A 25,837-nucleotide genomic window follows, 5' to 3' on the forward strand; every position below is an offset into this window, starting at 1 on the left:
TGTGCCCCATGATATGCCTTTTGACCCCCTATGTGCCACTCTGCCTCCAGAAATGCCTTATACCCCTATATGCCACTCTGGCATTTAGGGGGTTAAAAGGCATGTCATGGGGCACAGTGGCATATAAGAAGGTATAAGGCATTTCAGGATGCAGAATGGCGTATAGGGGGTTAAAAGGCATATCATAGAGCACTCTGCCTACAGAAATGCCTTATGCCCCCCATTTAACCCCCCCCAAACTTATCGGTACTTCTGACTCCCTGGTGTGTAGTCGGGGCAGCGGGTAGATGTCTACGCGATTCGCGTAGGCAACTTCTGCTGCAGCCGGAAGGAAGTGCCGTTAGCAGCGGAGGTTGTCTGCGTCCATCACACGTTACACCCTCCGGCTGTAAGAGAGAATTTCCCACAGCAGTGCAGGGAACTCTCCTCTCTGACAGCCGGGGAAGGTCTGCGCGATGGAACAGACAGCCTCCGCTGCTAACGGTACCTTCTTTCCGGCTGCAGCGGAAGTTGCCTGAAAAGTTTGCACTGAAAAAAACCTTGTCTTATAATCGAGCAAATACGGTACGTTTCTGCTGCATGAATAGCTGGGTTGGCCCAGTATAATGTGAAGTTAAGTGAGATTTCAACATAGTCCCTTTGATTTATGCATTATGCAGGGCGAGCTCAGCCCTTCTTGCCGAATACATTTGCTAGAAATGGCCATTCATAACAAATAATGAATCGAGGAAGCTAAAGCCACAACTCTCCTGTAAACTCTCCTACCAAACCTCCCTTTAGTGAATAAACCCCAAAAGAGAGGATGGGTTTGCAAGACATTTGAACCAACCACTTTTGGTGGGACCAAGAGGAAAGCTGAGGCACATACCCAACTTGCATTTTCTGTTTTGTTTTTTGAGGTATGCTAAAATGAATATACCAAATACAACTAGCAAATGTCTGAATTAGCTTAACATGCAAGTTATTTGGAGTGATATCAGTTTTTATAAGAGTTATTTCTAAACTTAATTATAAGTACATATGATAGTTAGCCTTTCAAAGAAATGGATGATTTCTGACTTTCTGGCCATTATATAACATCAACTAAATCCTTTGTTTTGAGCTTGGTGGAAGTCCAAACTCCAACAGATGTTTCTGGATTGTGTTTAAAAAAAGTGCACATTTTCTGCAATTATTCCTTGGCACATTCTTCTTCATTTAGCTAATGCCCCGTGATAAACATAGACTGTTAATTAACCCAGCTGTCACCCTCTATCTAGACTATTGTAGAGGGACTGACGAGTATAATAGTGAAGGCCAGAACATGAACAGTTACTCTAAAAGCAGAAATATATTTGTGTGGTGGATCTCAAACCTCAAAAGAAGACAGCACATGTAAATGCTAATCTCAATGTATCCCACAATCTCTTCATAATTGAAGACTGTCTTATATATACTACTTTAACTGATTGCCAATTCTAATAACCACATAGGCATACCTCGTGTAATGGATATCTGTGATGAGCTGCAAACTCCACTCTCAGAGCCAGGATCAATGCCTCTGGGTCAAATAGTCCCCCGAGCCTTACAGAGGTCAGGGCCCCCTTTTCACCCTTGGCAAAAGGCATCAATCCTTTCTTCATCCATTGCTTTAGCTGTGTGTGCTTCTTGTGCAGATCTAGATATATACACATTGTAAAATTGTCAGTCACTCTATACAAGGCAATAGCCAGAATATCATATTTTATACGTTCCAGCTGCAGCGTGATATTGAGATTTATAGTTGCATTACGCTTTCAAGAGCAGCCAAGACATGTTAAACAACTCAAGTGTTCTCTAGGCCCCTTATTTGCACTTTTTTTTAGGTCTTTTCACATATTCAGACCTGAATAGAGAACAAACTGGATTATTGTTAGCTTAATGGTATGAAACAGGCCATGTCAACTAAGGTAATATTTTCCTGGCCAACAGAAAGTTTTGGCATGTAGATGACCCACCTGTTTAAATTGTTTAACCGGTAACATTTAATCCAACTGCTAACACTATTGTAAAATGTATTGTGTGCATGGGACACTACAAAGATAGGAATTCCTAAGAAAACACCCTATTTTGTCTCCTACCAGAAACACATAGGACTTTAAAATATTGTCACTATACTTTATTTGTTAAACACTGTGCGTAGTATTTATTTTTTTTTAACAACCCACTAGAGGTTGTGTATACAAAAGATATACAGAGAACAGTCCTTGAAGATAGTAAAAACTCCACAAGGCAAACTCTATGCAAATAGGGATTGTCATTTAAGACTTTAGTGCTACCCTAGCAAAGGATATATGACTTTTTATACATAAAAAGTATGATAAATTCTATTTTTCCCTTATTGTTTGCCACTTATTGTGCTAACATGAGACTTTTGTAGTATCTGCCTTTTATGTTTTTTTTGTGGTTGTTCAATTTTTTTTTAAGTATCAAAAATGTAACTCATTTTTTTCTTACAATCTTTTTCTGTTTTGCAAGCGGTATAGTTTCATTATTGGTGCATGCTTGTACTCTTGCAGCTCATCTCCCACTGGGGGTGATACACTAAAGGGTGGGATATCACAAGTCGCAATTAAGTGCTTTGGACTGGCCATTGGGCAAAAGGTCATGACAAAGAGTTTACATAAAACGTATATATGTATATATATATGTAATTTTTAAAGGGCTAACCATGCCTTAATGTTGTTTCCTAGACTTCTAAAAACTAAAATATTGAAACGCAAACGCAGTGGTTGTGTCTAATATTTTTAGAAATTCCATAAGTTCTAATTATGATATATTGTACTAAATAAATACTAGACAAAAAGAGGCGACTCTAAGTTTATATATAATGAATTAATAATAGGACCTGATTAAGATTTACAGTTTTGCTGTTCTTATGTGAGACTAGATTAATTATCTTTCAAAATATGCTGAGTTTACAAACACTGCTATTTCGTGTTAGTAACCTTGTGGATGTCAAACAGTTGTAACTGTGCACTACAGAAGCCCAAAAAAGAATCAATGCTTCTTTTACAGGACCAGCATCCACATCAAGGAACTTTATTACTTTATTTATTGCACAATTTAAAAATATTTTAATAAGTCTGTTTTAACCCAATTTAATTTAAGTTCTCTGACTTACCTTGCAGCCAGCTGGTGATAGTTTGAGATTCCGAATAGCCACCATGTGAATAAAACCATGGCTGTGGTACTTCTCCTTTCAGTAAAGCCTCTGCAATCTTTTGGTTTTGAGTATGTGTTGCAATTAAACCCGTCATCAGGCAGCTTGATAACTCTGAAATACTCAGTTTGATGTGTCTCAGATATGCGTTCATTTGTCGGCATTCCTTCAAATAGATTGAATAATTAGTATCTTAATAAAGACGCATTACTGAATCACAGTGTTCTTCTCACTTTTACCCCATGACTCAGAATTGTAATATCACATACACTAAAGACCCTACTGGGAAGAGCGTGTAGCTTTTGGCCCACAAGGCATGCCCAAGCAAATTAGCCCCCTTATACAGAGACACTTGGAAGACAGTAACCAGATTAATGTTACACTTATTTATTTCTCATTAGCATGTGAATTCTTTCTAACCACATTTGCACTGTTAAATGCTACTGTACAATGCAGACCTCTGTAAAGTGGCAATGCAAAACAACCTAGTAGTGGTTCCTAACCTCAAGTTTGAAGAACCATGGCTTAACAATTCAACAGATAGAGATATAGAGTGACTTGGTCCATGTTATACATATATTTATATAAATTTAAGCCAAAACATAAAATGTTTAGCACAAAATCAGGATAACATGTATATGTTTATAAACTGTGCATATGAAGCAAGGACATGCCAGGTCCAGAGATTTTCCTGTATCGAGCTGCAAGGAGTGGACAGTAATGATTAAAGCTTACCCAGTATAGTAATGGTTCATTGTAATATTATTCCCCTGCCATTGCACAAAAAATCTCATAAATAATAATGATTATCTATTTTTCGTCCCAGCTCTCTAAACTATGCTGCTTTTTCTTGGGAGAAGCAGAACATAAAATAAGCTTAAGAGGAAGACGGTCACAGTTTGTGAGATTTGATTTCCTTGTTGATGTATGTATGTCAGTAAGCATTGCAAGTGTATTATGGTTCCCGGCATGCTACATACATGTCAATAAACAGGCAGATATTCAGCCAGTTATATACACTGTATATTATTTTCGTGGCAGAGAGTCTACATAGACTATTGAAGATTGCATCTTAGTTCCAAGATACTCAGCAGGACAACCAAATATTAACATTTTAATACATTTTAATACTTTAAGATTAAAGCATCTCTTAGAAATGTCAGGTTCTTTGTGGTAATTAGGTTTTTGTTCCATACATGTGTAGCATTAAGCAGTATAATGGCGTGACTCGCCTTAAGTCTCTGATCCAAAGTGCATCAGTCTGCAACTTCCACCTTTTCGTAGTGATTAATAGCCCATAAGTGAGAAGTGTCCACAAAGAAAAGAGCCAAGAGAAGCAGGTGCGTAAGGCTTTATATTATCTTGACTGCTACAAACTAATTCAGCGGTGTCAGCTATAACTGTTATATTCTGATGGTAAAATATGGCCCAGGATGAAATTGATGTTTTCCTTTGCCCTTCTAAACGAACACAGGGCATTCCAATGTCATGAGGCAGAATAAAAAAAGGGGAATTATTCGGTTATCTAGATTTTTTTTTTTCTTATCACGGGTCTACATAATAATTGCTATTTGTACAGTCTAGCAAATGTTTAGTTTACAGTGAAGACCAGTGCTTAGAATATCTGATTCATACACATTAAGCACTTTTCTAACCATAATTGAAATGCTATTGTACAGTGCAGGGTTCAGAGCAGTGAAGACAATGTGGCACAACCTAGTACTGGTTCCTAACCCCAAGTTTGAAGAACAGAGCCCTAATATATATATATATATATATATATATATATATATATATATATACACACACACACACAGTATATCTTTACACATACATACTGTATATAACATGAAATCCGTCTGAATTTGCTTGCTGAGTTGAAATGCTAGGAGGAGATAGAAATAGAACATACCGTACATAAGACTAGGACCCTTACCTGTAAAAGTATGCATTTACTGACTTGTAGTTCTCCTTCAGCAACACGATTATTCAGAAAATTGTTGGAAGGTGGATCTGATTCATCAACCTGGAATGAGAGGACTATGTAAATCATGTAAAAGCAGGTTGCATGCACAAACAAATCTCACTGATGATGTTAGTAACAACTGCCTTCTTCCGTACATCGTCATATAATAAAGAGTATATCATTTTCACCATAATTAGGTGTAATATAGATTATATGGATTCTTTAGGTTAGATTAGTCACTTTTAGCCCACAAACATTTGGATACACGCGGACGCCGCTTTTATGCTCATATAGCGTGCATCATCATACCATATTTCAAAAACGACATGCAAAACATGATCACTTACCGATTGATTAAGATTTGAACTTATTATTACTTTATTACTTTATGTTATGTTAACTTTACATTTCTTTATGGTACATGCTACATAAAAATACCATCATGCATCAGTTTTATTTCTGTTTCTTAATCACATCAGCTGACCTGAATTAAAGGAGGAAGCTGTTCCGAGATTCTTTCCAAAGATGTATGCAGAAGAGCCATGTCTTTTCTGGAACACATATCTCCTGGTTTATACAGAGGCAATGATATCTTCATGGCATCATACACTGTGGCCAGGCTCTGCATGAATCCTAAAGAGCTGAATGGAAGTGAGAACTGTAACTAATCCATTTTACGCTCCAGAGTTTTTCACCATTATGACCATATATTTGTTTTATAATGTTTGTTAGTGTACTCAAACAAGTTATATATTGGTTTTCTCAATGACATACAGGGCTTTGATTTCATTTTACATATATAGTATGAGTAATATGGAAAAAATAGAGAGAATATAAAAAAATATAATTTTGCTTAGGATTTGTCAGGTGCCACTGATGAAAAAATCTTCACTTTAGTAGCGTAATATCAAGCATGCATAAGTTTTGTGAAGGAGTTATCTTACATGACACACTAGCTTTTCCTGTTATTTTAGTACTTTTTGATGAGGAGGAAGGGAAGATATTTGTATTTTATAGTTCTAGCAGGAGTGGTATGAGGTGTATTTTTTTTCACTAGAGATCCTTTTGGGGTCTTTATAAACCACAGGGATCCCTCCTATATCCAGAAAGTATCCCTTATAATGTCATAGCGACTAGTAATACTAAAGTGCATTCATTTACGTTAAATTTTATATCTTTTGTTGCTATTATTTAATATATTATTTTTAAATTAGAAGAAACTATGTTACTTCATTTCCTCGCTTTGATCCACACTACAACACTCTATAACCTTGCACTGCTGATTGCAGTACCAGTGATCAGCCAGCAATTAGCCGGAGATTCCAATAAAGGTCTGGACAAACCCTCTGGGGACTCTTTATGTTTTTCCTGTACTGACGCTGCTGCAAGAGAGTGTCTCAACAGGAGTTCACACTGGAGTCCTGAGCACCTTTACACTTTATCTGTAGAATCTTAGCCATCACTGAGTAAATACAATAATTATATAGTTAGAAATTGACTTGGGTTCATTGAAAAGCAACCCTACTAGACCTTTGGCGATTACTTAGCGACGCAGTCTCTACAGAATTCCATATTACATCATGCAGAGGACAGCAGGATCCAGCTGAACCCAGATGGAACCCAGCTACTGTACAGATTCCTATATAGGCCTAGTTAGTGAGGATTCTTGATTCCTCAGAGGTTGATAGTACTCTTAGAACTCTTAGAACTCATCAATTAGTGACCTTGCCCAGTTTTATCTGCTGACTAGCTAAGATTATGCAAAGCGTAGTGAACATATATATGATTTATGAGTTTTTGGGATCTGCTAAGAACGAGTTGTCCCAAGACAAATATGTTGATTATGAGTATTCACTAATGATAATAAGCTCTGGGGGTACAACTTCTACTGAGTATTTTTTCCAGGTTTAAAGAATGCATTTTAAAGTACTTACAAAGTACCTTAATTATTAAAGAGCTGCCTGGGACACTGAAGTGTCCCTTTAAGTGGAATGAGCACTACATTTATTTCTATGAAATTGAAAATCTGACAGCCAACAAATCCAATTTTAATAATTCCATTTTAAGCCACTCTGTTCTATTGTTTTATCACATAGCAACACGAATTACAATGATTTTTGCTACAGTTTCAGGCAGCATGCCAATACCTACTTTACAGCAATAAAACACATACAAATTAAGGCATCTCATGTGGAAAATTCATTCAACAGCCTCAAAAGCCAAATGAATGGTAATTATTTTGAACACAATGCTGTGGCAATCAAATCAGATTGAATCATGCTTTAAATATACATCTACATTCTGAAGAACAGAGATAATTATGAATTATGGAAATAACAGACAATTTAATACCCTTGCTGTTGTTTGGGGTGAAAAGAGGGACAATTCTATATAACTAAAGGGAGTCTATTATTTTCACACTAATACTGTATTTCTCCCAGATACTGTACCCATCGGTGATTTCAGTATGATTAGATGGAAGCTGAGGGAAGGGAGTTGAGAAAATAAAAAAAATGTTATATCTTTATACCTCTGGCACTTCAGCTGTGGTGGAACATGCTGAGCATTAGATGAAACGTAGTTGTCAAAGCTTAGCCATCCCTGAGTTGGCAGGAAAGGCCCCATAACTTTAGAGGTGCCAGGTTGTAACAAATATTTTGAGTATATCATTCCTTTCAGTATATCTGTTCCTATCGCTTCCCGCCACAGCTCACACTGAGCAAAATACATGTAATAAGCTTTGATACTGGTGGTTATTTAATAAAACCAGAAACAGCTGTTTCGTTATTGAATGAAAAAAACTCCAACTGACTTGAATACAGGTTTTCAGTCAAAAGAAACTAAATAAACTCTTTAAAAACCTGAATGGATAGGCCCTATGAACATTAGGAAACTTGAAATGAATATGTCTCTTTTGATCTCCTTTTAATGACAAAAAGAGATTTTTGTCTAGGTAAATTTGAAAAATGTATTACGCTCAAGAGTCCCATATTCTTATTTATAATGCTAGTAAGTGCTACACATTTGTTGTTTGTCTTCCCGACACAATTTAAATTAAGCATGCTGCCTATGTCTGGTGTTTATATTACTATGTCTTGAAACCAATGTGATGCTTATCCAGCCATGGATCACTCAGACTGAATCAGTACAAATGAGTTTATTTCTCATGAGAAATACTAAACAGGACCTGATACAATGTGCTCTAGAAATCTGTATCACTGGAATTGCAGCCGCTACCTGGCTGGAGTAAATCCTGTAAATTCAACTTGTTTTACACCTTAAGATGTATTGGATTAGAAATCAACATGTTACTTCTCATTAAAGCCAAAGAGCTACACGGTGAACCTGGAAATGTCATTGTCTGGGATAATCCATAGCATGTACACTTGGTGAGAACATGATCTATGAAATACAGGCAGCTTGTTAACAGTGTTAACATTTTGCGTGCCTGATTGATTGACTAAATGGCACAGCATAGGTTCAACAAAAACAGTGGGATTGAAACCGATGAATCTGCACCACAATTTTGCTTTAAAGAGCAATTATTAGGAAAAATAATAATAGCAGTCTTCTAAAGTCTCACCAACTGCACATAGGCTACATGCATTGGTGTACCTTGTAAGTCTATGGAGTTATAATGATAGTAGATTGTAAATGTATGAATATTCACTTTATTAACAGTTTTCATTTTCTCTTGGTCTGAAAAATATGCATTTTTCATATATATATATATATATATATATATATATATATATATATATATACACATACACACACACACACACACACACACATAAATGCAGGGTCCTTTTATGTATAACATAGCAGCAGATCCCAATTACAATAGGAAAGAGTGACAATTAATAATTACATCTTAAGTTAAATTACACATGCATATCACACATGAATGAATGGTTAGTGCTTAATGAACACACAGAGAAGTGCACAAGACAGTACTTACAATTTCTCCTTAACAGATTTATCAGCACTCCTTGGTAAAAGTTGTTCTTTCATCGAACAATTTGATGGCATGCGGTCAGCCAGCCAGCTGGAATATTGTGAAGGCTTCACATCCGCAGGGGGTATAGGGATTGTAAGGTTGTCAATAACAATCAGGTCTGCAAAATTACAGAATAAAATAAAGGGCATTGTTTTCAAATAAATAGTATATTATTTAAATATTTTAATGTGTGTTGAAATCAGTTCAGTTCATCCTACGGCATGCAAATTAATACATGTTCTTAAGAATACCTGCCCTGCTATGCATTCAAAATTGACTCCAATTTTCATATAACATGGCACTTTAAAGGATAAAATAAGACAATATTAGATGACAGCGCTGCTCATGTATGTGCTCTGAATCACAACATTTATAAATACATACATATGTGTGTATTTTTCCTATCATTGAAACTAAGAATATTGCAGATGTGGTTATGTCACTGTAACAGGGTTAACTACTTGTCATAGGGTTAACACTGGGTGTGACAGCATTTTTTTAACCGGCAGGGGACTCAGTACCTCGTGAATACATAACAGATGGGATATGTGCGTCCTTCTAGCACTGCATAGAAATATTGACATTTAAATTTGAAGAAAGAAGCTGTATTTGCTCTTGGCTGATTTCCCATACGGTCTCCTCCATAAACTATAAAATACCATTACTGAAATACCTAAGGAACAATTTTAACTAAAATAAGTTGGTATTGTACTTGTAACATAGGCAAATGTAAGGTTGTGCATTTGGGTAAAACATACACACTAGCTATTCAATATGCAGTATATAAGGTAAGGATAGATGATTTGCATTTACAAAAGGAGGCCAACTTTTTGTTTGCTTGCTTCAAAGAAGAATTATAAAGAACTGGCCGTTAAATTAAATAATGTTGATACTATTCATACACGTAATGTGGTTAAACCTATGAAATATGAAAGTGTACCATTCACCATTCACTTTATATCTTGATACCAAGTGAGTGAGTAAGTGATTAGACTTATTTTTCAAATCCATATCAGATCCAAGTAGGAACATATATTACATATAGATATACATTGTTCTTCTCCGAATTTACTTATTTTAGAGAAATAAACAGGGCTAGTTCAGCTCCAAATAGTAAAACACATTGATATGAAGGTAGATTTTTTTTTTTGATTGTGGTTGATCATTTAAACAGAAATCCACACAGTAACACTTTATATATTGCCACGTCATTTAGATGCTGAAGCAACGCAAGTTTAAATCATATTTCAAGTACAGTAGGTGCTTTATTTTATGGCTGTAAGAAAAAAAAATAATGATAATCTTTGCAAGGGTAATTTGTTATTTATTCCTTAAAAGCCAGCTAAAATTGAAGGCTGAAAGGATAGTAATGTATAATTCCAGGCAGCTTCCATTTGAGAAAACTGATTTCAGAATTGATTTCTCAGTAAGTGCACAGAAACGCTGACTGACAGAATCATACAGGACCAATAAATCTGTCATTTTGTTAAGAATGTATTCATTTTGAAATATATCCATGTTACCAGAATAACAATGGCATACAGTTTGCCGTGATGTATAAACTGTTAATCGTGAGGAGATGAAAAAAAAATACCCTTTCAGTCACACTTTTTCTTTATTACTGTAAAGTGATTGTTTTAGACATGAAAAAAAAGAAAATATAAAGTTATTTTTAAGCAGAAGCCTAATAAAAAATAGACTGATATATCTACATGTTTCAATGCCAAACTGTCTAGAGGAAACCATTGTTTACAGAATTGAACTGTATTTCCTGACCAAATTTGCATGGAGAGGTATAGAGCAATTTGTTTTGCATGCAGATTGGGAGAATGGTTTTATTGTTGAATACAAAAAAATCTCACTATTAGGTAAAGCTATGCAATTAAAATAGAAGCAATCCATATTGTATAAGTCTCTTGTCCTAGATACATAATGTGAAAGGGTTCTAGAATTCCATATTTGCCATCAGGACTGATCTGCTGCTTCTTCTGGCTTTCTGGCCACCCATAATGACATAATGCCCGTTTTGCTTTAAAATAGCCAATATGCATGCCCAGTGTGGGTAGAACTATGTCAAGTCATACCATTTCCACACCTTTTATATGTATGTTATGGGGCAAAGTGTAACATACACTAGTATGCAGGCAGGGTATGACGTGACATGGAGGTTGCTCTCAAAGTATAACATCTTCATTAAACTCTGTCTGAGACAGATGGATGGCGTGTATTCAGTTCTTTTGTTAGTCTGTGGAATATATTTCTAAAGTTTCTGAAGTTGGAGAAATCAGTATTTTACATGCAAATGCTTTATAACTTAAATTCAGTAGGAGGACCTGCTGCATATACCACCAGCACAAACCTGTGATTTATACTTATTTTCATCCTTCTTACTTAGTAGCTATTGTATTGTTTTGGCTATTAGGTTTCTCTTATTTTTGAAACACCTCTCTACCCTGTTATGAAGTGGACATATGTATTTTGCATGGTGTGCACTCTGCGCTTCTGCAGTAGTTGTACTTAGGGAAACATGAGTACTTCACTTTTTATCAAGTTTAGTGTCTATTAAAATCAAACTAGATTAAGCACTTATAAATTAAATTAGGGAAATGTAATTTGGAACTAGAACGCTCACCAACACTTTAAAGAAAAACTCACCCTCTTGGTTAAGAATACTAGACACGACTTCTTGCACGAGTGCTTCAACGTAATCTGTGTCTTCTGGTCTCCAGGTATGATTGGCATATATAGAAGTCACACCATCTTTCACTGCTCCAGCCACTTCATCAGGCATTTTATTTTCTTTACAGGCAGATAAGACTACAGTCAGGGCCTAAAGAAATACAACATTGAAATATCTACTGTTATAATTTGGCGGAAACACTACTACTTACATCTTTGATTTTAGAAAGAAAATAATATTAGTAGATCGGTGCACTCGTTCTGATATACCTCATAACCTGACATAAACACAGGTCACCCAGTCTGACCAATACAGACCACGTGTTTAACAAGTTGGTTGGAAACCCACTACTGTTACAGCTTTCAGTTCAAATTCTGGGAGACAGCAAAAAATAGTTATACTTCAGGAAACCAGTAATCAATGGTTGCTATCTTTGTGGCTTCAGCAGGTACCACAATAACATAGAAAACATACAATACAATGATTATAAATGTCTTTGTTTTCTAGCTGTTTCTAGTATTTTGTTATGTAACAGGCAAAAATAGTGTGGAATAAGAACATCTGGTATTCTATTTGGCTATTAGATTATGATTTCTAGTGAGCAGTACATGGAGTGCTGGGGACTCTGTAACTTGCTTAGGAGACACACAGACTCCAGAATCACCTTCTTGCACACCCTAGACTCTTGAATTCCATTGTTAATTAAAATAGTGTTAAGATAGTGTTTCCTTCAATGTCTGCCCTCTTTGGTGTATTAATATTTGATGGACCCCTAGGCATAACCCAGCCATCACCAGCAGCTCTCTTCACACCAAGATGTTTGGAGGAGCACTGATGTCATATTCTGGCATTGAGCCCATTGAGCAGTGGCACAGCAGCCAGCCTGAATGCCCAAAATGATCTGTCACTCTAGCCATAGTTGGCGTAAGCCAGAATACGCCACCGGTCTGGTCCCTATCTCACTTTATGTCCCATCCAATGGTTTTTATATAAACATTATATAATTTGTAGGAGGGTCATCACATATTGCTAAAAAGAGGTAATTGAATCAGGTAGAGAGTACAATTACGTTTAAAGTAACCTAAACAAAGTTTAATGGAGAAGACATGTGATCAACAGTTTCTGTCTACCTGATTTAGCTGTACGGAGCCAATGTCCATTACGTTATTAAGTCCTGTCCTGGGGTACAGCTTCTGTGTTTGAATAATTCCATGTATTATGCATACTCCAAAACAGAGTTTCAAACCCAAAGGAGGGCTTTCATTCATGTTTTCAGTCATCAGTTCTTCAAAATGATCTAGCGCTGACATAATTGCTAAAGACAAAAATAAAATGTATTTGATACCAAATGATGTGCAGATCATAGTAGGAGAATACTAGCAAGTGCCACACAAACAATGTTCCCATCTTAAAGTTTAATTTTAAATGGTGACCTTCAGTCCTTTTAACATCCCTACATCACAGCATTATACACAGTAATAGTGCTATTTCCACCACCTCTTGTTACCATCATTCATACATGTCAGATTTGGACAAAGGAAACTCCAAGGCTCAAATCACTTGTGATAGATCAATAGACCAGTACCTACTCCACTAGTCAATCTACTGTGGCTTGGCATTCCATCTTATAAGACATTGTAAAATAACTACATCATGTTACTGACAACTTATAGTTCTGCATATGGCAGCAGGGGTCTAAAAGAAAAAGTTATACACACATTTATTCAGGGTAGCTATGGACCAGGCAAAACAGAGCATATAAAGATATATCTTGCACACAGGGTAGACAGCATATGGAAACTGCTTGAATTAAATGATAAAAAAGTGTACAAAACAGTACACAAGGAAGAATTAATTAGCATGATCAGACACAAATAATAAAAAGAAATTAACTAAATTAACATCTCGGACAGCTATCTTTAATTCAAAGCATTGAACAAGAAGGGCACATTCTATAGATTACCCAAGAAAAAGAATGGATACCACAGGAAAAATACCACTGTGACACTTTTTGTTAACTTTTTGTTAACAGTTTTCAAAGCTGTGTTTTGTCACAATTCTTATCGTTTCCAAGTATACATTTTGTTGTGATTTCTATTTTTCCTCACAGGTTTATTACACATATATATATTACTTGTTTTTTACTTTTCTTACTTTTGTAGCAGTACAGTGCTCCTTGTCCTTATAACAAACTTTATATAATGTTTTTGCCAAACGTATGGATCAGCATTACTGTGTATTTTGTAAGTGTTTTGTCATGGGAGAAGGTTAAGATCTAAAAACATTTTTTATTATGTGAATAGAGATGGATCATTCGGTAATTGAAACATTAATGCACTTTCACTCAGCAGTTTTTGTATTGACCACTCATTTGTTTCAAGGCTTAGGATAAAAGAACTTTAGTTTTGTTAAAGGTAGATTTCAGTGCAAGTGTCAGTGTCAATTTTATACCAACTTTGGTGCATTAAAAAGCATGAAAACCAGCATGCATGTTGTTTTACAGGTTTTAGAAAAAAAATTGCATTTTCCTCCTCTTTTGCTTTCTGGCTTTTATCAATGGTGCATGAGGTCTACCTTGATAGTTGAGGTTCCATTGAAGTCAGCTGCCATTAAACTGAGCCCCCTTGACTTTAATGATAGCTAAATAAATCCAACTTTTTATGGTACCAAAGTGTAACTTCATATTAACTTTAATTCTAGCTTAACTTGCATGTTGGGTCACTTGTTGTCCAGCAGGATGTTGCATACCTTATGTGAAGTTACTGTCAGGTTCAGCTTTATCTGCCAGCAGACGGGTTCAGAACTGAACCCTCCTGGCTTCCATCCAGTAGCAAAGCTAGTTTGCTAAACAATCAAAAAGGGTCATCAAATCAAAAGGCGTAAAGACAGCTAGGTTGGACTGATTCAGCTAAATGAACAGTCCAGTAAAAATGATGACTTTGTATTTAAAATATATTTGTCCTCCAAAAATCCTTTCATATGTCTTCTATGTGCCACTGCTCCTACACCATTTCTCTACCATCCACCCCAATGTCTAACTTTCAATCTCGCCTACTTCTCTTTGCCTTCTTTACTCTGGACCTTACCATCATTGCAGTCCAGAGTACTGGCCTTAGTCTGGCACGAGGAGGCAACAATATTCATTGAAAATATGGTACCAACACTGACATGACATGCTAGATTAATTACTGCTGCACATTTCAATATAGATAAGTCAGGGAAGGTGCAGCACATCAAGATAAAGTAATTACTTACTAGAGATTTATGCTTCTATCTCAGAGAGCAACAAGAGTCTGTTAGAAAGTAACATTACAACATTTCTTTATATGAAAACGTATGAAATTACCTAAAGATAGCAGTCGTGGTAGAGAATCAATAAAAGCGATATCCCTCTGCCATATATTATTGCTTATCTGATTCAGCAAGAAGATGTGCCAGGATACCTGCAATACAGGGAACACAAACACATATATATATATATATATATATATATATATATATATATTTGTTATATACACGTATACACACACACATGTAGTTCAGTAAACACAAAAGCAGTACCACGGAGAAGGAGGATATCACCATAATAACATGGGAATTTTCAATTATGGGAAACGATGATGCTTCATTTTATTGCACTTTGCTCTGGATATTTCTCAGAACTGTGCAGGATGTTTGAAAAATCAAATGACACCTATTAAACCCGCATCCCATTGTGTCATTGAGGTCAGTCGCACTTTACATTATTTATGATATAAAAACCCTCTGTGCGTGATGACTATTGTCATCGTTCCTGCATTAATCATTTAGCCTTGTGGCAACACCACACTTAATTGAAATCTGAATGCTCTTTATGGCAGAGATCATTAAAATGTAATAAACAACAATTAAGCTTCCCCCCCCCCCCACTGCCGGTGGTTCTCATGTTTAATTAACTACAAGTAAATCCAAAGATTATCAGATAGTATAAATGATTCCTAACATGCAAAGCCATTTAAGCATGTTGTTTCAATGTATGATGGTTTTTTTTTTGTTGTTATTAGCAGATGATACTGTGTGTATTAGTCCCCAGTTACAAGTTGAATGAAGGATTAACATCAATGCTTCTTGTTGAGTAGGTATAAATTGTAATTAGCAAGCCTGACTAAAAAACCCCGGCACTATCATTTGATGTATTCTCTTGATATTTAGAATATATTGCATGCTGTCAATTTACATTTCTAAGCTCGGGTGCTTTAGTATAATAAAAGGAAGACATTTTTATAACATCTAATGCAATATGAAAGGTCTTTTTTTAGGTTGGTATAAAAGACTATAGAGTTTATTGACGGATGATGAACAATTCTACCTTGCCGTATTGTTCCAACCCTAGCAAGTATCTTCTTCAAAAAGTTCTAGGAGTTACCATATTATAATATATTTTTTGATATCTGTATTATATTATATTTTTCAATTAAAAAAAAAAAAAAAAAAAGTTCTAGGAGTAGTCCAAGTCACTCCAACTCACTCTTAAGCAAATATGTTTTACTTTGGTTATCCTTTTCTAATAAGTGTCAAAACAATAAGTGGCAAGAGATTGCATTACACCCTCAATTGACTTTAATGGAAGTATCTTATTTCGATTATAGTGAACGAAGTATTAAATGTATTCTCTCACTGTTTGGGGTGAGAACACACAAAAAAACACACATGCCATAACAGTTTACTGAAAACCTTAGAAAACTTCTATTTCTGGGTAAGTTTGTGATCTCAGTCATTAAAGACTTTTGAATAAAAAATGCTTTGTGATTATTCTCTCTGAATTCAGCTTCTGTCCTCCAATTAATCTAGGTTCACCCTCCCAAGTACAAATGTTGGTCAAGTCAATAGAAGAAGAAAATTTTAAAAATCTAATTTAATTTCCTAAGAGGTAACATTTTTTTGTTGACTTCCGGGACATTTTTCCTTTCTTCAATTGATAAGCAACTGCCTATTCTTTTATTTTGTGGCAGACCTTTATATTCTGTTTTTTAAACAACACAGAATGAATGTACCAACACAACCAAATTATAAACACATTATTATGTTTATTAGTATAACTACATTTATTATCATTATTACTTTGCAGCAGGGAGTGCATTTCTGGGGTCACTTACTTTCTTAAGTCGTGCTAGGAGAGTCTGAGGGATGGATGCACCGCACTCATACATCAGCCAGACGCAAAACCGTCTGTCTTCCTTCTGTGAAACTACACAGTCAAGAAAGAAAATGTCACCATGACAATTGTACATCAATCACTTCTTCTTCTCGTTGAATTTATTTTCTAGGTATAAGTCTTAACAGCCAAAGTCCATTATGTCTCAGCAAATGTAAATTAGAGCATTGGTACAGAGGAGACATACACAGAGCACAGTTGTTTTTGTTTGTTGTCAACAGATACAATATTACAGTGACGTAAAAAATTATCTATGGTGAATCACATCTGCATTTTCTGCAAAACCTTTTTCTACAAAAATGTGCAAAAAAAAAATCCCAAATCCTTTTTATTATAAGCACAACCACATATTCGTAACATAAGGAGTATCGTCATGCTTCTGGAGCCGGTGATGTAATGCAAAAACTCTATGACTGCCCACTTATACATCCCTTAGTGCAAAAGTGATGACTGAAAATTAGAATTTGTAATAATGTTTAAAATATATATATATATATATATATATATATATATATATATATATATATATATATATATATATATACCGTACTAATCATAACTGATGTACTACAACCTAAGATAATTATCTTACAGATGTGCAGACAGCCATGCTTGTTTTAAAACAGAATCAACAGCTGACATTACAACTAAGCCCTATGAACTGTCACTACATAGTTATTGTAATGATTTAGCATTCATAAACAAACCATGAACCAACACATCATCCTAGTCTATTGCCTTTGTAGTTTTACCCCGAAAACGACTATTCTGTCAACCCGATCTGCCCAAAGATTAGATATCCACCATATTCAGTACTTCATTTTGACACACTGTTTTACCTTGCATTTTCGTGGCATAAGTTAGGCTCCTATAAAGGTTTTTGAAATCGTTCTTTGATGCCAGATGAAGATTTTCGATCATAAGCCATCCATTTTGACTCATGGCATCAGTTAATGTTGATTTCACCTCCCCCTCGTTGTCATTTCTCATACTTACTATAAAAAGGGGGATGTTTTTCTTCTATAAAAAGGGAAAATGTTAAACATTTATTATACTACATATATATACATAAACACATGCATACATAGTTTAATGCTCTTTTGCACTAAACTGCCTCTTTTTTGTATTTGAACTGTATTACACAATAAATCCCAGATTGCAGTAGTGTTTCAGCTTTACTCCTGGCACTCTATTTGAGACAAATAACACTCTACATAAGAGCTGTTTGTTTGGCGAAGCTTTTCAGAAAGAATTGACAAGTGCTGGCGTTGACACAGGCTGCTCTGTATGATGCTTTTATCTCAATCAAGCATGCATTGTGTGAAGACACTGGCATAAAATCTAATGCAGAGACTAAATAGTGCAAGACTTCATAGATAAACAGATCGTTCTGCGTCCCGGCAGACATTTATTATTTAATCCTTTGCTTCTAGAATGATTCATGAAAAAAAGAGAGTTCACCGTTTTTGAACATCAAGAGTAACAACGCGATGCTCATAATGCAATAATAAAAAAAAAACACACTTGCTTGTTTTGTCTACAGTAATGGATTTATAGCGGGCTATTTATAGACAGCAATTCCGGTACAAAGTTGTAGAATAGTATCCAACGGAGAAGGAGCACTCCATTGGTTGCTATGGTGATAAGACCACTTTTCAAACTTTGTCAGAATTGCTGCTTTATGAATAACCAATACGGTATAACTGAGCTGTAAACGCTGTGCACCTGTATATGAGAAACACAAAGTCCCCTAGTGCCTCACAATTAGAAGAAAAATATACGAAATAGAGATGTGCTCTAAAAAAATAATTACCAACAAAACCTAAAGTAGAAACCCCAAACTTATCTCAGCTTGAGTAGCAGGATCAATTCTCCTTCACAAAGGATCCGATCCTCACAAGGAGAAAAATAGAATAAAGTGCCTAGTGCAGTATTAAGAAATAGACATACTTTAATAAAATAAGTATTGCGGTAAACTGTTCTCTATATCCGGTGCTTTTGATCAGACCTCTCAGGTTTCTGTGTCAAATATGAGATGTCACATTCCACTAGTCTTCATTTTCGAATAGAGCAATGAAGATTTATTACTTGAAAAAGCACATAAAAATATCTCACAATTTTAAACAAAGGGGCAGCCAGATCCCTGCCTCCGAGTCCTTCCAGTCATCTTTGGTGAAGCTTGCAAGATGTAAAATGCGTTGTCGGAGAGCAAGCAAGCAAGCAGATTTAACATTTTGGTTTTCATAAGATGTGAAAAAACAGTCATAGCGACAGGCATTGTGGAAGCATTCTTCATCGAAAATTACCTGATACCCTGCTCTGTATGATAAGCAAATGGTGAGGGATATGCACTATGCTCTTTTGCAATTAGTTTAAAGTATTACCTTGGCTGCATTGGAAATGGCGATTTTGGGTTTATGGCTCATAATCGCGCCACTATACGATAAACTACAGCTCTTTGTAGAAGGCAGTAACACCAGGATACCAAGCATATTTTCTTCCAGTCCTACAAATACAGATTTAAAGAAAATATTCATATTAAAGATAAAATGTTAGAATTTAATTATTTACTGATACGTATTAACAGCCATCATGGCACTGGTTATTTAGAAAATATATTGATCGGGTAGATACTGTAAACACTACATATCTGCTTCTGACTTGATAAGAAAGGTAGAAAGCTCATCCTAAAGTTAGTGCTATAAAAAAGGTATTAATGCTCTTCTTTGTCTTTATATCTATTATCAAAATGAATTATAACATGTAGACATTTCCTGTGGACATCCCATCCACTCCTCCAAAGATTTTTTCCTACTTACTTGAAATTTCCTCTACACCGGGTAAGAAGTCCTCAAAAGCAAGCTCGCTTGATGACTTGGCAACATAGCGAGCTAAAGCTTCAGGAGTGTGTTCTGGCCGAAGAGCTTGTAGAACAAGCAGTTGGTGAAAGTCACTGAGCAGAGATCCAGCATTGCCACAGTCAGGAAGTTGAACAACTGTGTCTACAGCTGTTTCTTTACCACTTGTGCAATCTTAAAGGAGAAAAAAGGTGAATCAAAACTCAAAAAGTACACATTTCTAAAAGGTATAGCGCCACAAGGTAATGTGATTAGTGTTATTACATTTATAACCTTCTCAAGGATTATAGCAGCAGGGGATTGGTATCAACCATATTTAGGATATATTTTAATTGAATGGTGTATAATGAAAGGTTAATAATATCCACAGATATACAAATACACAAATTGTATCCAAAAATTACAATGAACATGTTCTCAATGGGTTTTTAACAGTGTTAGTAATTTCTTCTTCTTCTCCTTTGCTGCTTATTCAGACATTATGCATCATAATACTGGCAACAGTGTATCGTGTATGTGATACACTGTTGCTTTCCTAATGGTGTAATGATAGAGAGGCGTACTTTGCACAAACCAATAGGAAAGAAGAGAAACGTACACTGTTGCTATGCATAACAAGGAGGCTTTGCCGTATTTAACCAATCGATGTATATGGTGGGCTTTTTAAACTTTCCGTGCCTCATTTCCCCTGACGAAGCTGGCGTCTTGCTAGCAAAACCCACATCAGGTATTCTTTTCTCTGTACTTATTACAGAATGAGGCGGTTTACTCTGTTTAGGAAATGATGCCTCACTGTTTGGGATAATTGTTGGCACTGTATGCAATGCTCTACAACAGTGTAACCACAATTATGGCTAACACTTTTTAGTTAGGCTAGGTAGGGCTTATATGGGATTGAATGCAACCCACAGTTTTAACTCTGAGTATGTTCTTTTCACCTTATAGTGCCTCCAATCTTTTACTATCCATTGATGCTTCATCATTAACATCTATATCACAATCAAAGTTGCATGAAAAACAACTTTACATATAAGATCATAAATATACCACTACTGACATTCTTGAGAAACATCAAAATCAACTGATCCTTTAGGAACAGGTAGTCAGTAACTGCATACATTGTTTTGCAAATCATTCTTTATGTGGTATCTAATTGGCAATTACTTTAATATATCAATCAGCATGACTAGTGAATTCCACTAGTCATGATCGTTGTTGAGTCTAATAATGTCCAACAATCAATACCTAATGTAGTGCGCATGTTTGATAAAACCCATTAATGTTTAAGGCCTAACTAGGAATTGCAGTAACAAAAGCCCCCGCTACTAGACGCCATGTTCCCACATTAGTGCAAAACAGAAAAAGGCAATTTTTTTAATTAAATAATACATACATCTACCAGGGGACTCGGGATCAAGCCCTGTAAATTCATAGGTGTGTCTGTTACTAAAATCATTGAAAATATGATGAATGAAAATACGTTTAGTGCAAATGTTTTAAAAAAAATCCTTATATGCACTTATGCAGTTCCCAGCTGCAATTTTTTTCAAAATAAGGATGACAAAAGTAGACACTTGCTATTTTAACACTGCTGAGTCATGAACTATTATGTCAGTAAATCACTAGAATGTACAGCGGGAGCTAAAACAAAGTATTAAATTCATTTAGCCTTCATAGTGCAAGACAACTGAACAGTGCAGTTGCTTTGGGTTGATGTACCTCACCATGATTAATGTTAAAATGAATGGGAAGCAAATTGTAATAGATGGATGGCAAACTGACAGGTTGGAAATGTGACACACTCTTCTAACAAGAATTCTAATGTTACTGTCACTTACACGCGGCTTCACCGGTCTCTATAAACAGAAACAAACCATGAAACCGTGGTCTCAGAGGTCTACCTGCTTGTTTAGGATAATGTTTAGGGAATTACCAGGCACTGGTAGGCATCAGAGGTAAACTGTCCACTTTGTACACAAACTCATTGCTTACATTTTGTGTCATAAGATTGTATAAAATGCTATAAAATGTTGTCCGATTGGTGGCACACACAATGGGCACAGCTCTCCAGTATTTTGTGGGCCCCAGCCTGTCTGAATAACTTGATTGAGTGAATTGTATCTTCTTGAGGAGACAATGTCTACTTAACTCCTATCCAATGCGACTCATAATTCCCATAAAAGATCTGCTGCCCCTTACATGTGATATACCAAACACAACTTATAGTATGAATCAGCCAAAACATAATTGTACGTAACATCCTGCTATTTAAGAAATAGTCTCATGAAGTATTTTTTCATGAACAAAATCTATACAAAAAACATCACGACATTTGTCATGATTGGAGGTTGATCTGAGGTTGCTTTGCTGATAACTTTAGAAGTGGAGGAGTTAACAAAAGATTAGCTAACCCAATGTGCAATCACACCTGAAAAGCCACAAGGACCTTCAAATAGGTTTGACCCAGTCCCTCCTGCACTTCCATCCTAACAAATGCCACTTAAACAGCTCTAGGGACGCATGACAAATGAATCCATTAGGGCAGCAAAGTGGACTGGAAGAGAGATACAGTCATCTGTGACCTGGGGCAAATCCTGTGCGTTAATGTGAAACCGAGTCATAAAAGATATGTGAGGAGCTACTATAGCTGGAGGAAATACTATTTTTGCATACATTTTAGTTTACAGGTACACTTGTTACTTCTTGTCATGCAATATCAAATACAGCGGATAAAACAAATGTGCAAAAAGCAAGCTGTTTACAAAGACAACACAATACTTTGCATTACTTGTTTTTGCTTCTGTTTGATCAAGGTAACCTCAAATGGGTCTGTTAGACGTTTAGTCAAATAAAGCTAATTTGCATTGTAAAACTAGAAATGTATTATTTAAAAAAAGACTACAATCGAGTATTATTATTACTATAGAAACAAACCTGCCATAATGTATTTTATAGTGTAATGTAATGCACAGAGGTAGCACATTATTTAAAAAATATATTACACTACATTTTGAGTTCATATGAGAAAATAGTTTTACCTGCACTTTCAGCTTGCCAACAGTCTGAGTTGTACCAGCTTTCCCAAATTGAAGAATTTTCTGAAACCTGCAATCATTAAACATAAAATTAAAAGAACTAAAACAAATAGTCCACTTGAATCACCTCCAACTTAGCACAGTCCTCCATAATGTAAATGTGCTGATAGGGGAGATCAGTGACTCTACAGAGATCCTCATTACCTATTGATATTTTTTGGTATATGCCCTAATGATGGCACAATAAATTGTGTTTCAAGTCTGTAAATGGGTACACACAAGATTCGACTTTGTTTTTACCTGTGCATATAATGATCCCAGGGGTGCTGAAATTGTTGATAACACCGTTACATTTTCCCATTTTTCTGAAGGCAGCCATGATGGTGGATTCAAGTTAGAATGAAGTTTCTCACACTTTGTTTTATCAAATGTACAGCTTCCTGTAAGATCAGATAGACGGATAATGTATATAGCAATGAAACCAAATGTTAAACGTATATTAAACAATTACCTGACACAACATTACAATCCATAATTGTTAAACATTTTTAAAGTTCACTCAACAAGTTGTTTCAACAAGTATGTAACTGGAAACCAACTTCTCCATATTATTATCACTATGGGAGACCTTAATCTCCCTTATGTAGACTGGAAAACCCAAACAGCTGTGTCAGCCAGGAGTATAGAAATCCTAAATTCAACAGGCAGCCAAAAAGATAGAGACTATGCTAGATTTAATAGTTATTAATGTAGACTTTATTATGTATGTCACCATAGGAAAGTGTTTGGGCTGCAGTGACCATCAATCAGTGTGATTTTTCTTTTTACACTTGAGGATTGAAGAGTTTTTTTCAGGACAAGTAGGCCTTTATCTTGAAACCATATATATAAAGTATAGATAACTGACAAACCAAAGTATTTTACTAGTGTCATTTAAGCACATTCTATTCAACCATTTTATTGCTAATTTGTACCAAACTTTACAGTAAAGTTTTTTTTTAAACACAATAAAGTATTTCAATAGCTTTATTTCCAAGGGTGTGTGCATGTAAGCATGTATGTGTACTTTGTGTGTGTGTGAGAGCATGGAAGTGTACTTGTGTGTGTGTGAGCATTGATGTGTACGTGTGTGTGTGAGAGAGAGCATGGGTGTGCACTTGTGTGTGTGTGAGCATGGATGTGTAATTGTGTTAGTGTGTGTGAGAGCATGGATGTGTACTTGTGTGTGTGAGCATGGATGTGCACATGTGTGTGTGTGAGCATGGATGTGCATGCGTGTGTGTTTGTGAGCATGGATGTGCACTTGTGTTAGTGTGTGAGCATGGGTGTGTAATTGTTAGTGTGTGTGTGAGTATGGATGTGTAATTGTGTTAGTGTGTGTGTGTGAGCATGGAGGTGCAATTGTGTGTATGTGTGAGCATGGATGAATAAGTTGGGTGAGATGGAGTGTGTGTTACTGAGTATGAGTGACTGTGTGCAATTTGTGTGTTTACATATGTTTTATGTTGGAAGGAGGAGGGCAAGGGGCAAAGAAGGCACAAACTAGCTGTTGAAGTTGAGGTTTCTAGTTACGCTGCTGCATATAACACAGTATGAAGCAAAGTAGATATTTGTGATTTTATTTAACACATCCAGAGGTGAAACCGAGAAATAATGAAATATGCCTTGTATTCTCTCTCTTAGGTGAAAAGCACAGAATGGAAACAATTACACTGGATTTCCATCGAAAAATACACATGGCAGGGTTGCATTGAGTTCCTGTGCTATCCATATAGGAATAAAAGATCTTTAACAACAAAACATTTCTTAACAGTATCAGTGCTTTGTTACTCTCCTTACAAGAGACATTGATTATGTCACATTTTATGACTACAGCAACTAATCGTGGTAGCCCATATAAACTGGTAATGTCATTTCTACCTTACATGTGATATCATAACCTGAAAGATGCATATTTATTTGCTGTGTGAAGAAAAAGACAATTAAGCACATGATGAGGCTTAACATAATTACTGTTGCTGTACTAAAACAACAAATACCGAGGCATAACATACTAGTCAACAAAATAATGGAATGCCTGTGCCCCTGGAGCCACTATATGTAAATGTTATTATATATGTGCATGATACCTTGAACAAAAAATGCAAGCTCCTCTTCCGTGAAGGCATTTCCATCTTCCAGCTGCTGTTTGCACAGGAACAGAAGAGCACAGGCCTGGGTACTATGTTCTGGCAGTAAACTTCTATAGAATTCAAATTAGTAAAGATTTAGGAATTTGATTGTGTTTACGTTAGGCTTGACTTAGTCTTTTTTTAACCTTGCATAACAGATCTAATATAATTTCTATGTTACCGATCAGTCCCATATTACAAATTTTTGCTGGAGTTTTATATTTCAGCTTCTCTTCTAATAAGCCTTATATGGGCTGTACAATATAATTAGGTTAGTAGTGTGTAAACCAAAATTAACAAGCATGAGGAATTATTCATTCTTTTACAATAACCCAAAATTCTACTTTAGAACCCTACATCATTAAATAACTATGCTATCCCCCGCTTTCATCTTTTTGAAAGCAATGCCTGCTTTCATCTCTTTTTTTTTTCACAGTTTATTGTTTAACACAAGGTTAATTGACAAAAAGTGCTTACAACATCCCCATTATGTAGAAATGACTTTATCAGCTTCCCGGTAAGTCTCCTAGTATAGTTCATGCGAGCAGAGAAAGGAAACTCAGTTTTCAAGCCATAATTGTAGATTTTCTTAAGCAATGCTCAAAACCATGGTTTTCTATAACTACAAAAACCTCTTGAACTGAACAATGTAATAACCACCTTTTCTTAGTAACACAAGAAATCCCTTTATAAAAGTTTCAGGTACACTGTTAGTATGAAAACCACTCAATAAATTATAATTTTATGAAGCG

The 25,837-nt window shown here is 35.7% G+C and overlaps 1 protein-coding gene across 1 annotated transcript in view; it reads right to left on the reverse strand.

The window, feature by feature from the left end:
- Nucleotides 1-25,837, reverse strand: part of LOC128473717 (dynein axonemal heavy chain 9-like) — a 160,325-nt gene that overhangs the window by 19,023 nt on the left and 115,465 nt on the right. Inside the window, exons 80-94 of the mRNA XM_053455969.1 lie at nt 25,044-25,156; nt 23,215-23,354; nt 22,918-22,984; nt 19,841-20,053; nt 19,406-19,527; nt 17,861-18,041; nt 16,963-17,054; nt 15,174-15,270; nt 12,958-13,142; nt 11,803-11,977; nt 9,109-9,265; nt 5,632-5,788; nt 5,118-5,207; nt 3,143-3,347; nt 1,479-1,657 (exon numbers count right to left, since the gene is read on the reverse strand). Coding sequence (XP_053311944.1) covers nt 1,479-1,657; nt 3,143-3,347; nt 5,118-5,207; nt 5,632-5,788; nt 9,109-9,265; nt 11,803-11,977; nt 12,958-13,142; nt 15,174-15,270; nt 16,963-17,054; nt 17,861-18,041; nt 19,406-19,527; nt 19,841-20,053; nt 22,918-22,984; nt 23,215-23,354; nt 25,044-25,156 — 2,173 coding nt within the window. The remainder of the gene's footprint in view (nt 1-1,478; nt 1,658-3,142; nt 3,348-5,117; nt 5,208-5,631; nt 5,789-9,108; nt 9,266-11,802; nt 11,978-12,957; nt 13,143-15,173; nt 15,271-16,962; nt 17,055-17,860; nt 18,042-19,405; nt 19,528-19,840; nt 20,054-22,917; nt 22,985-23,214; nt 23,355-25,043; nt 25,157-25,837) is intronic.

The sequence above is a fragment of the Spea bombifrons genome, chromosome 2 (assembly GCF_027358695.1).
Source record: "Spea bombifrons isolate aSpeBom1 chromosome 2, aSpeBom1.2.pri, whole genome shotgun sequence".
In the NCBI taxonomy this organism is placed as follows: Eukaryota; Metazoa; Chordata; class Amphibia; order Anura; family Pelobatidae; genus Spea; species Spea bombifrons.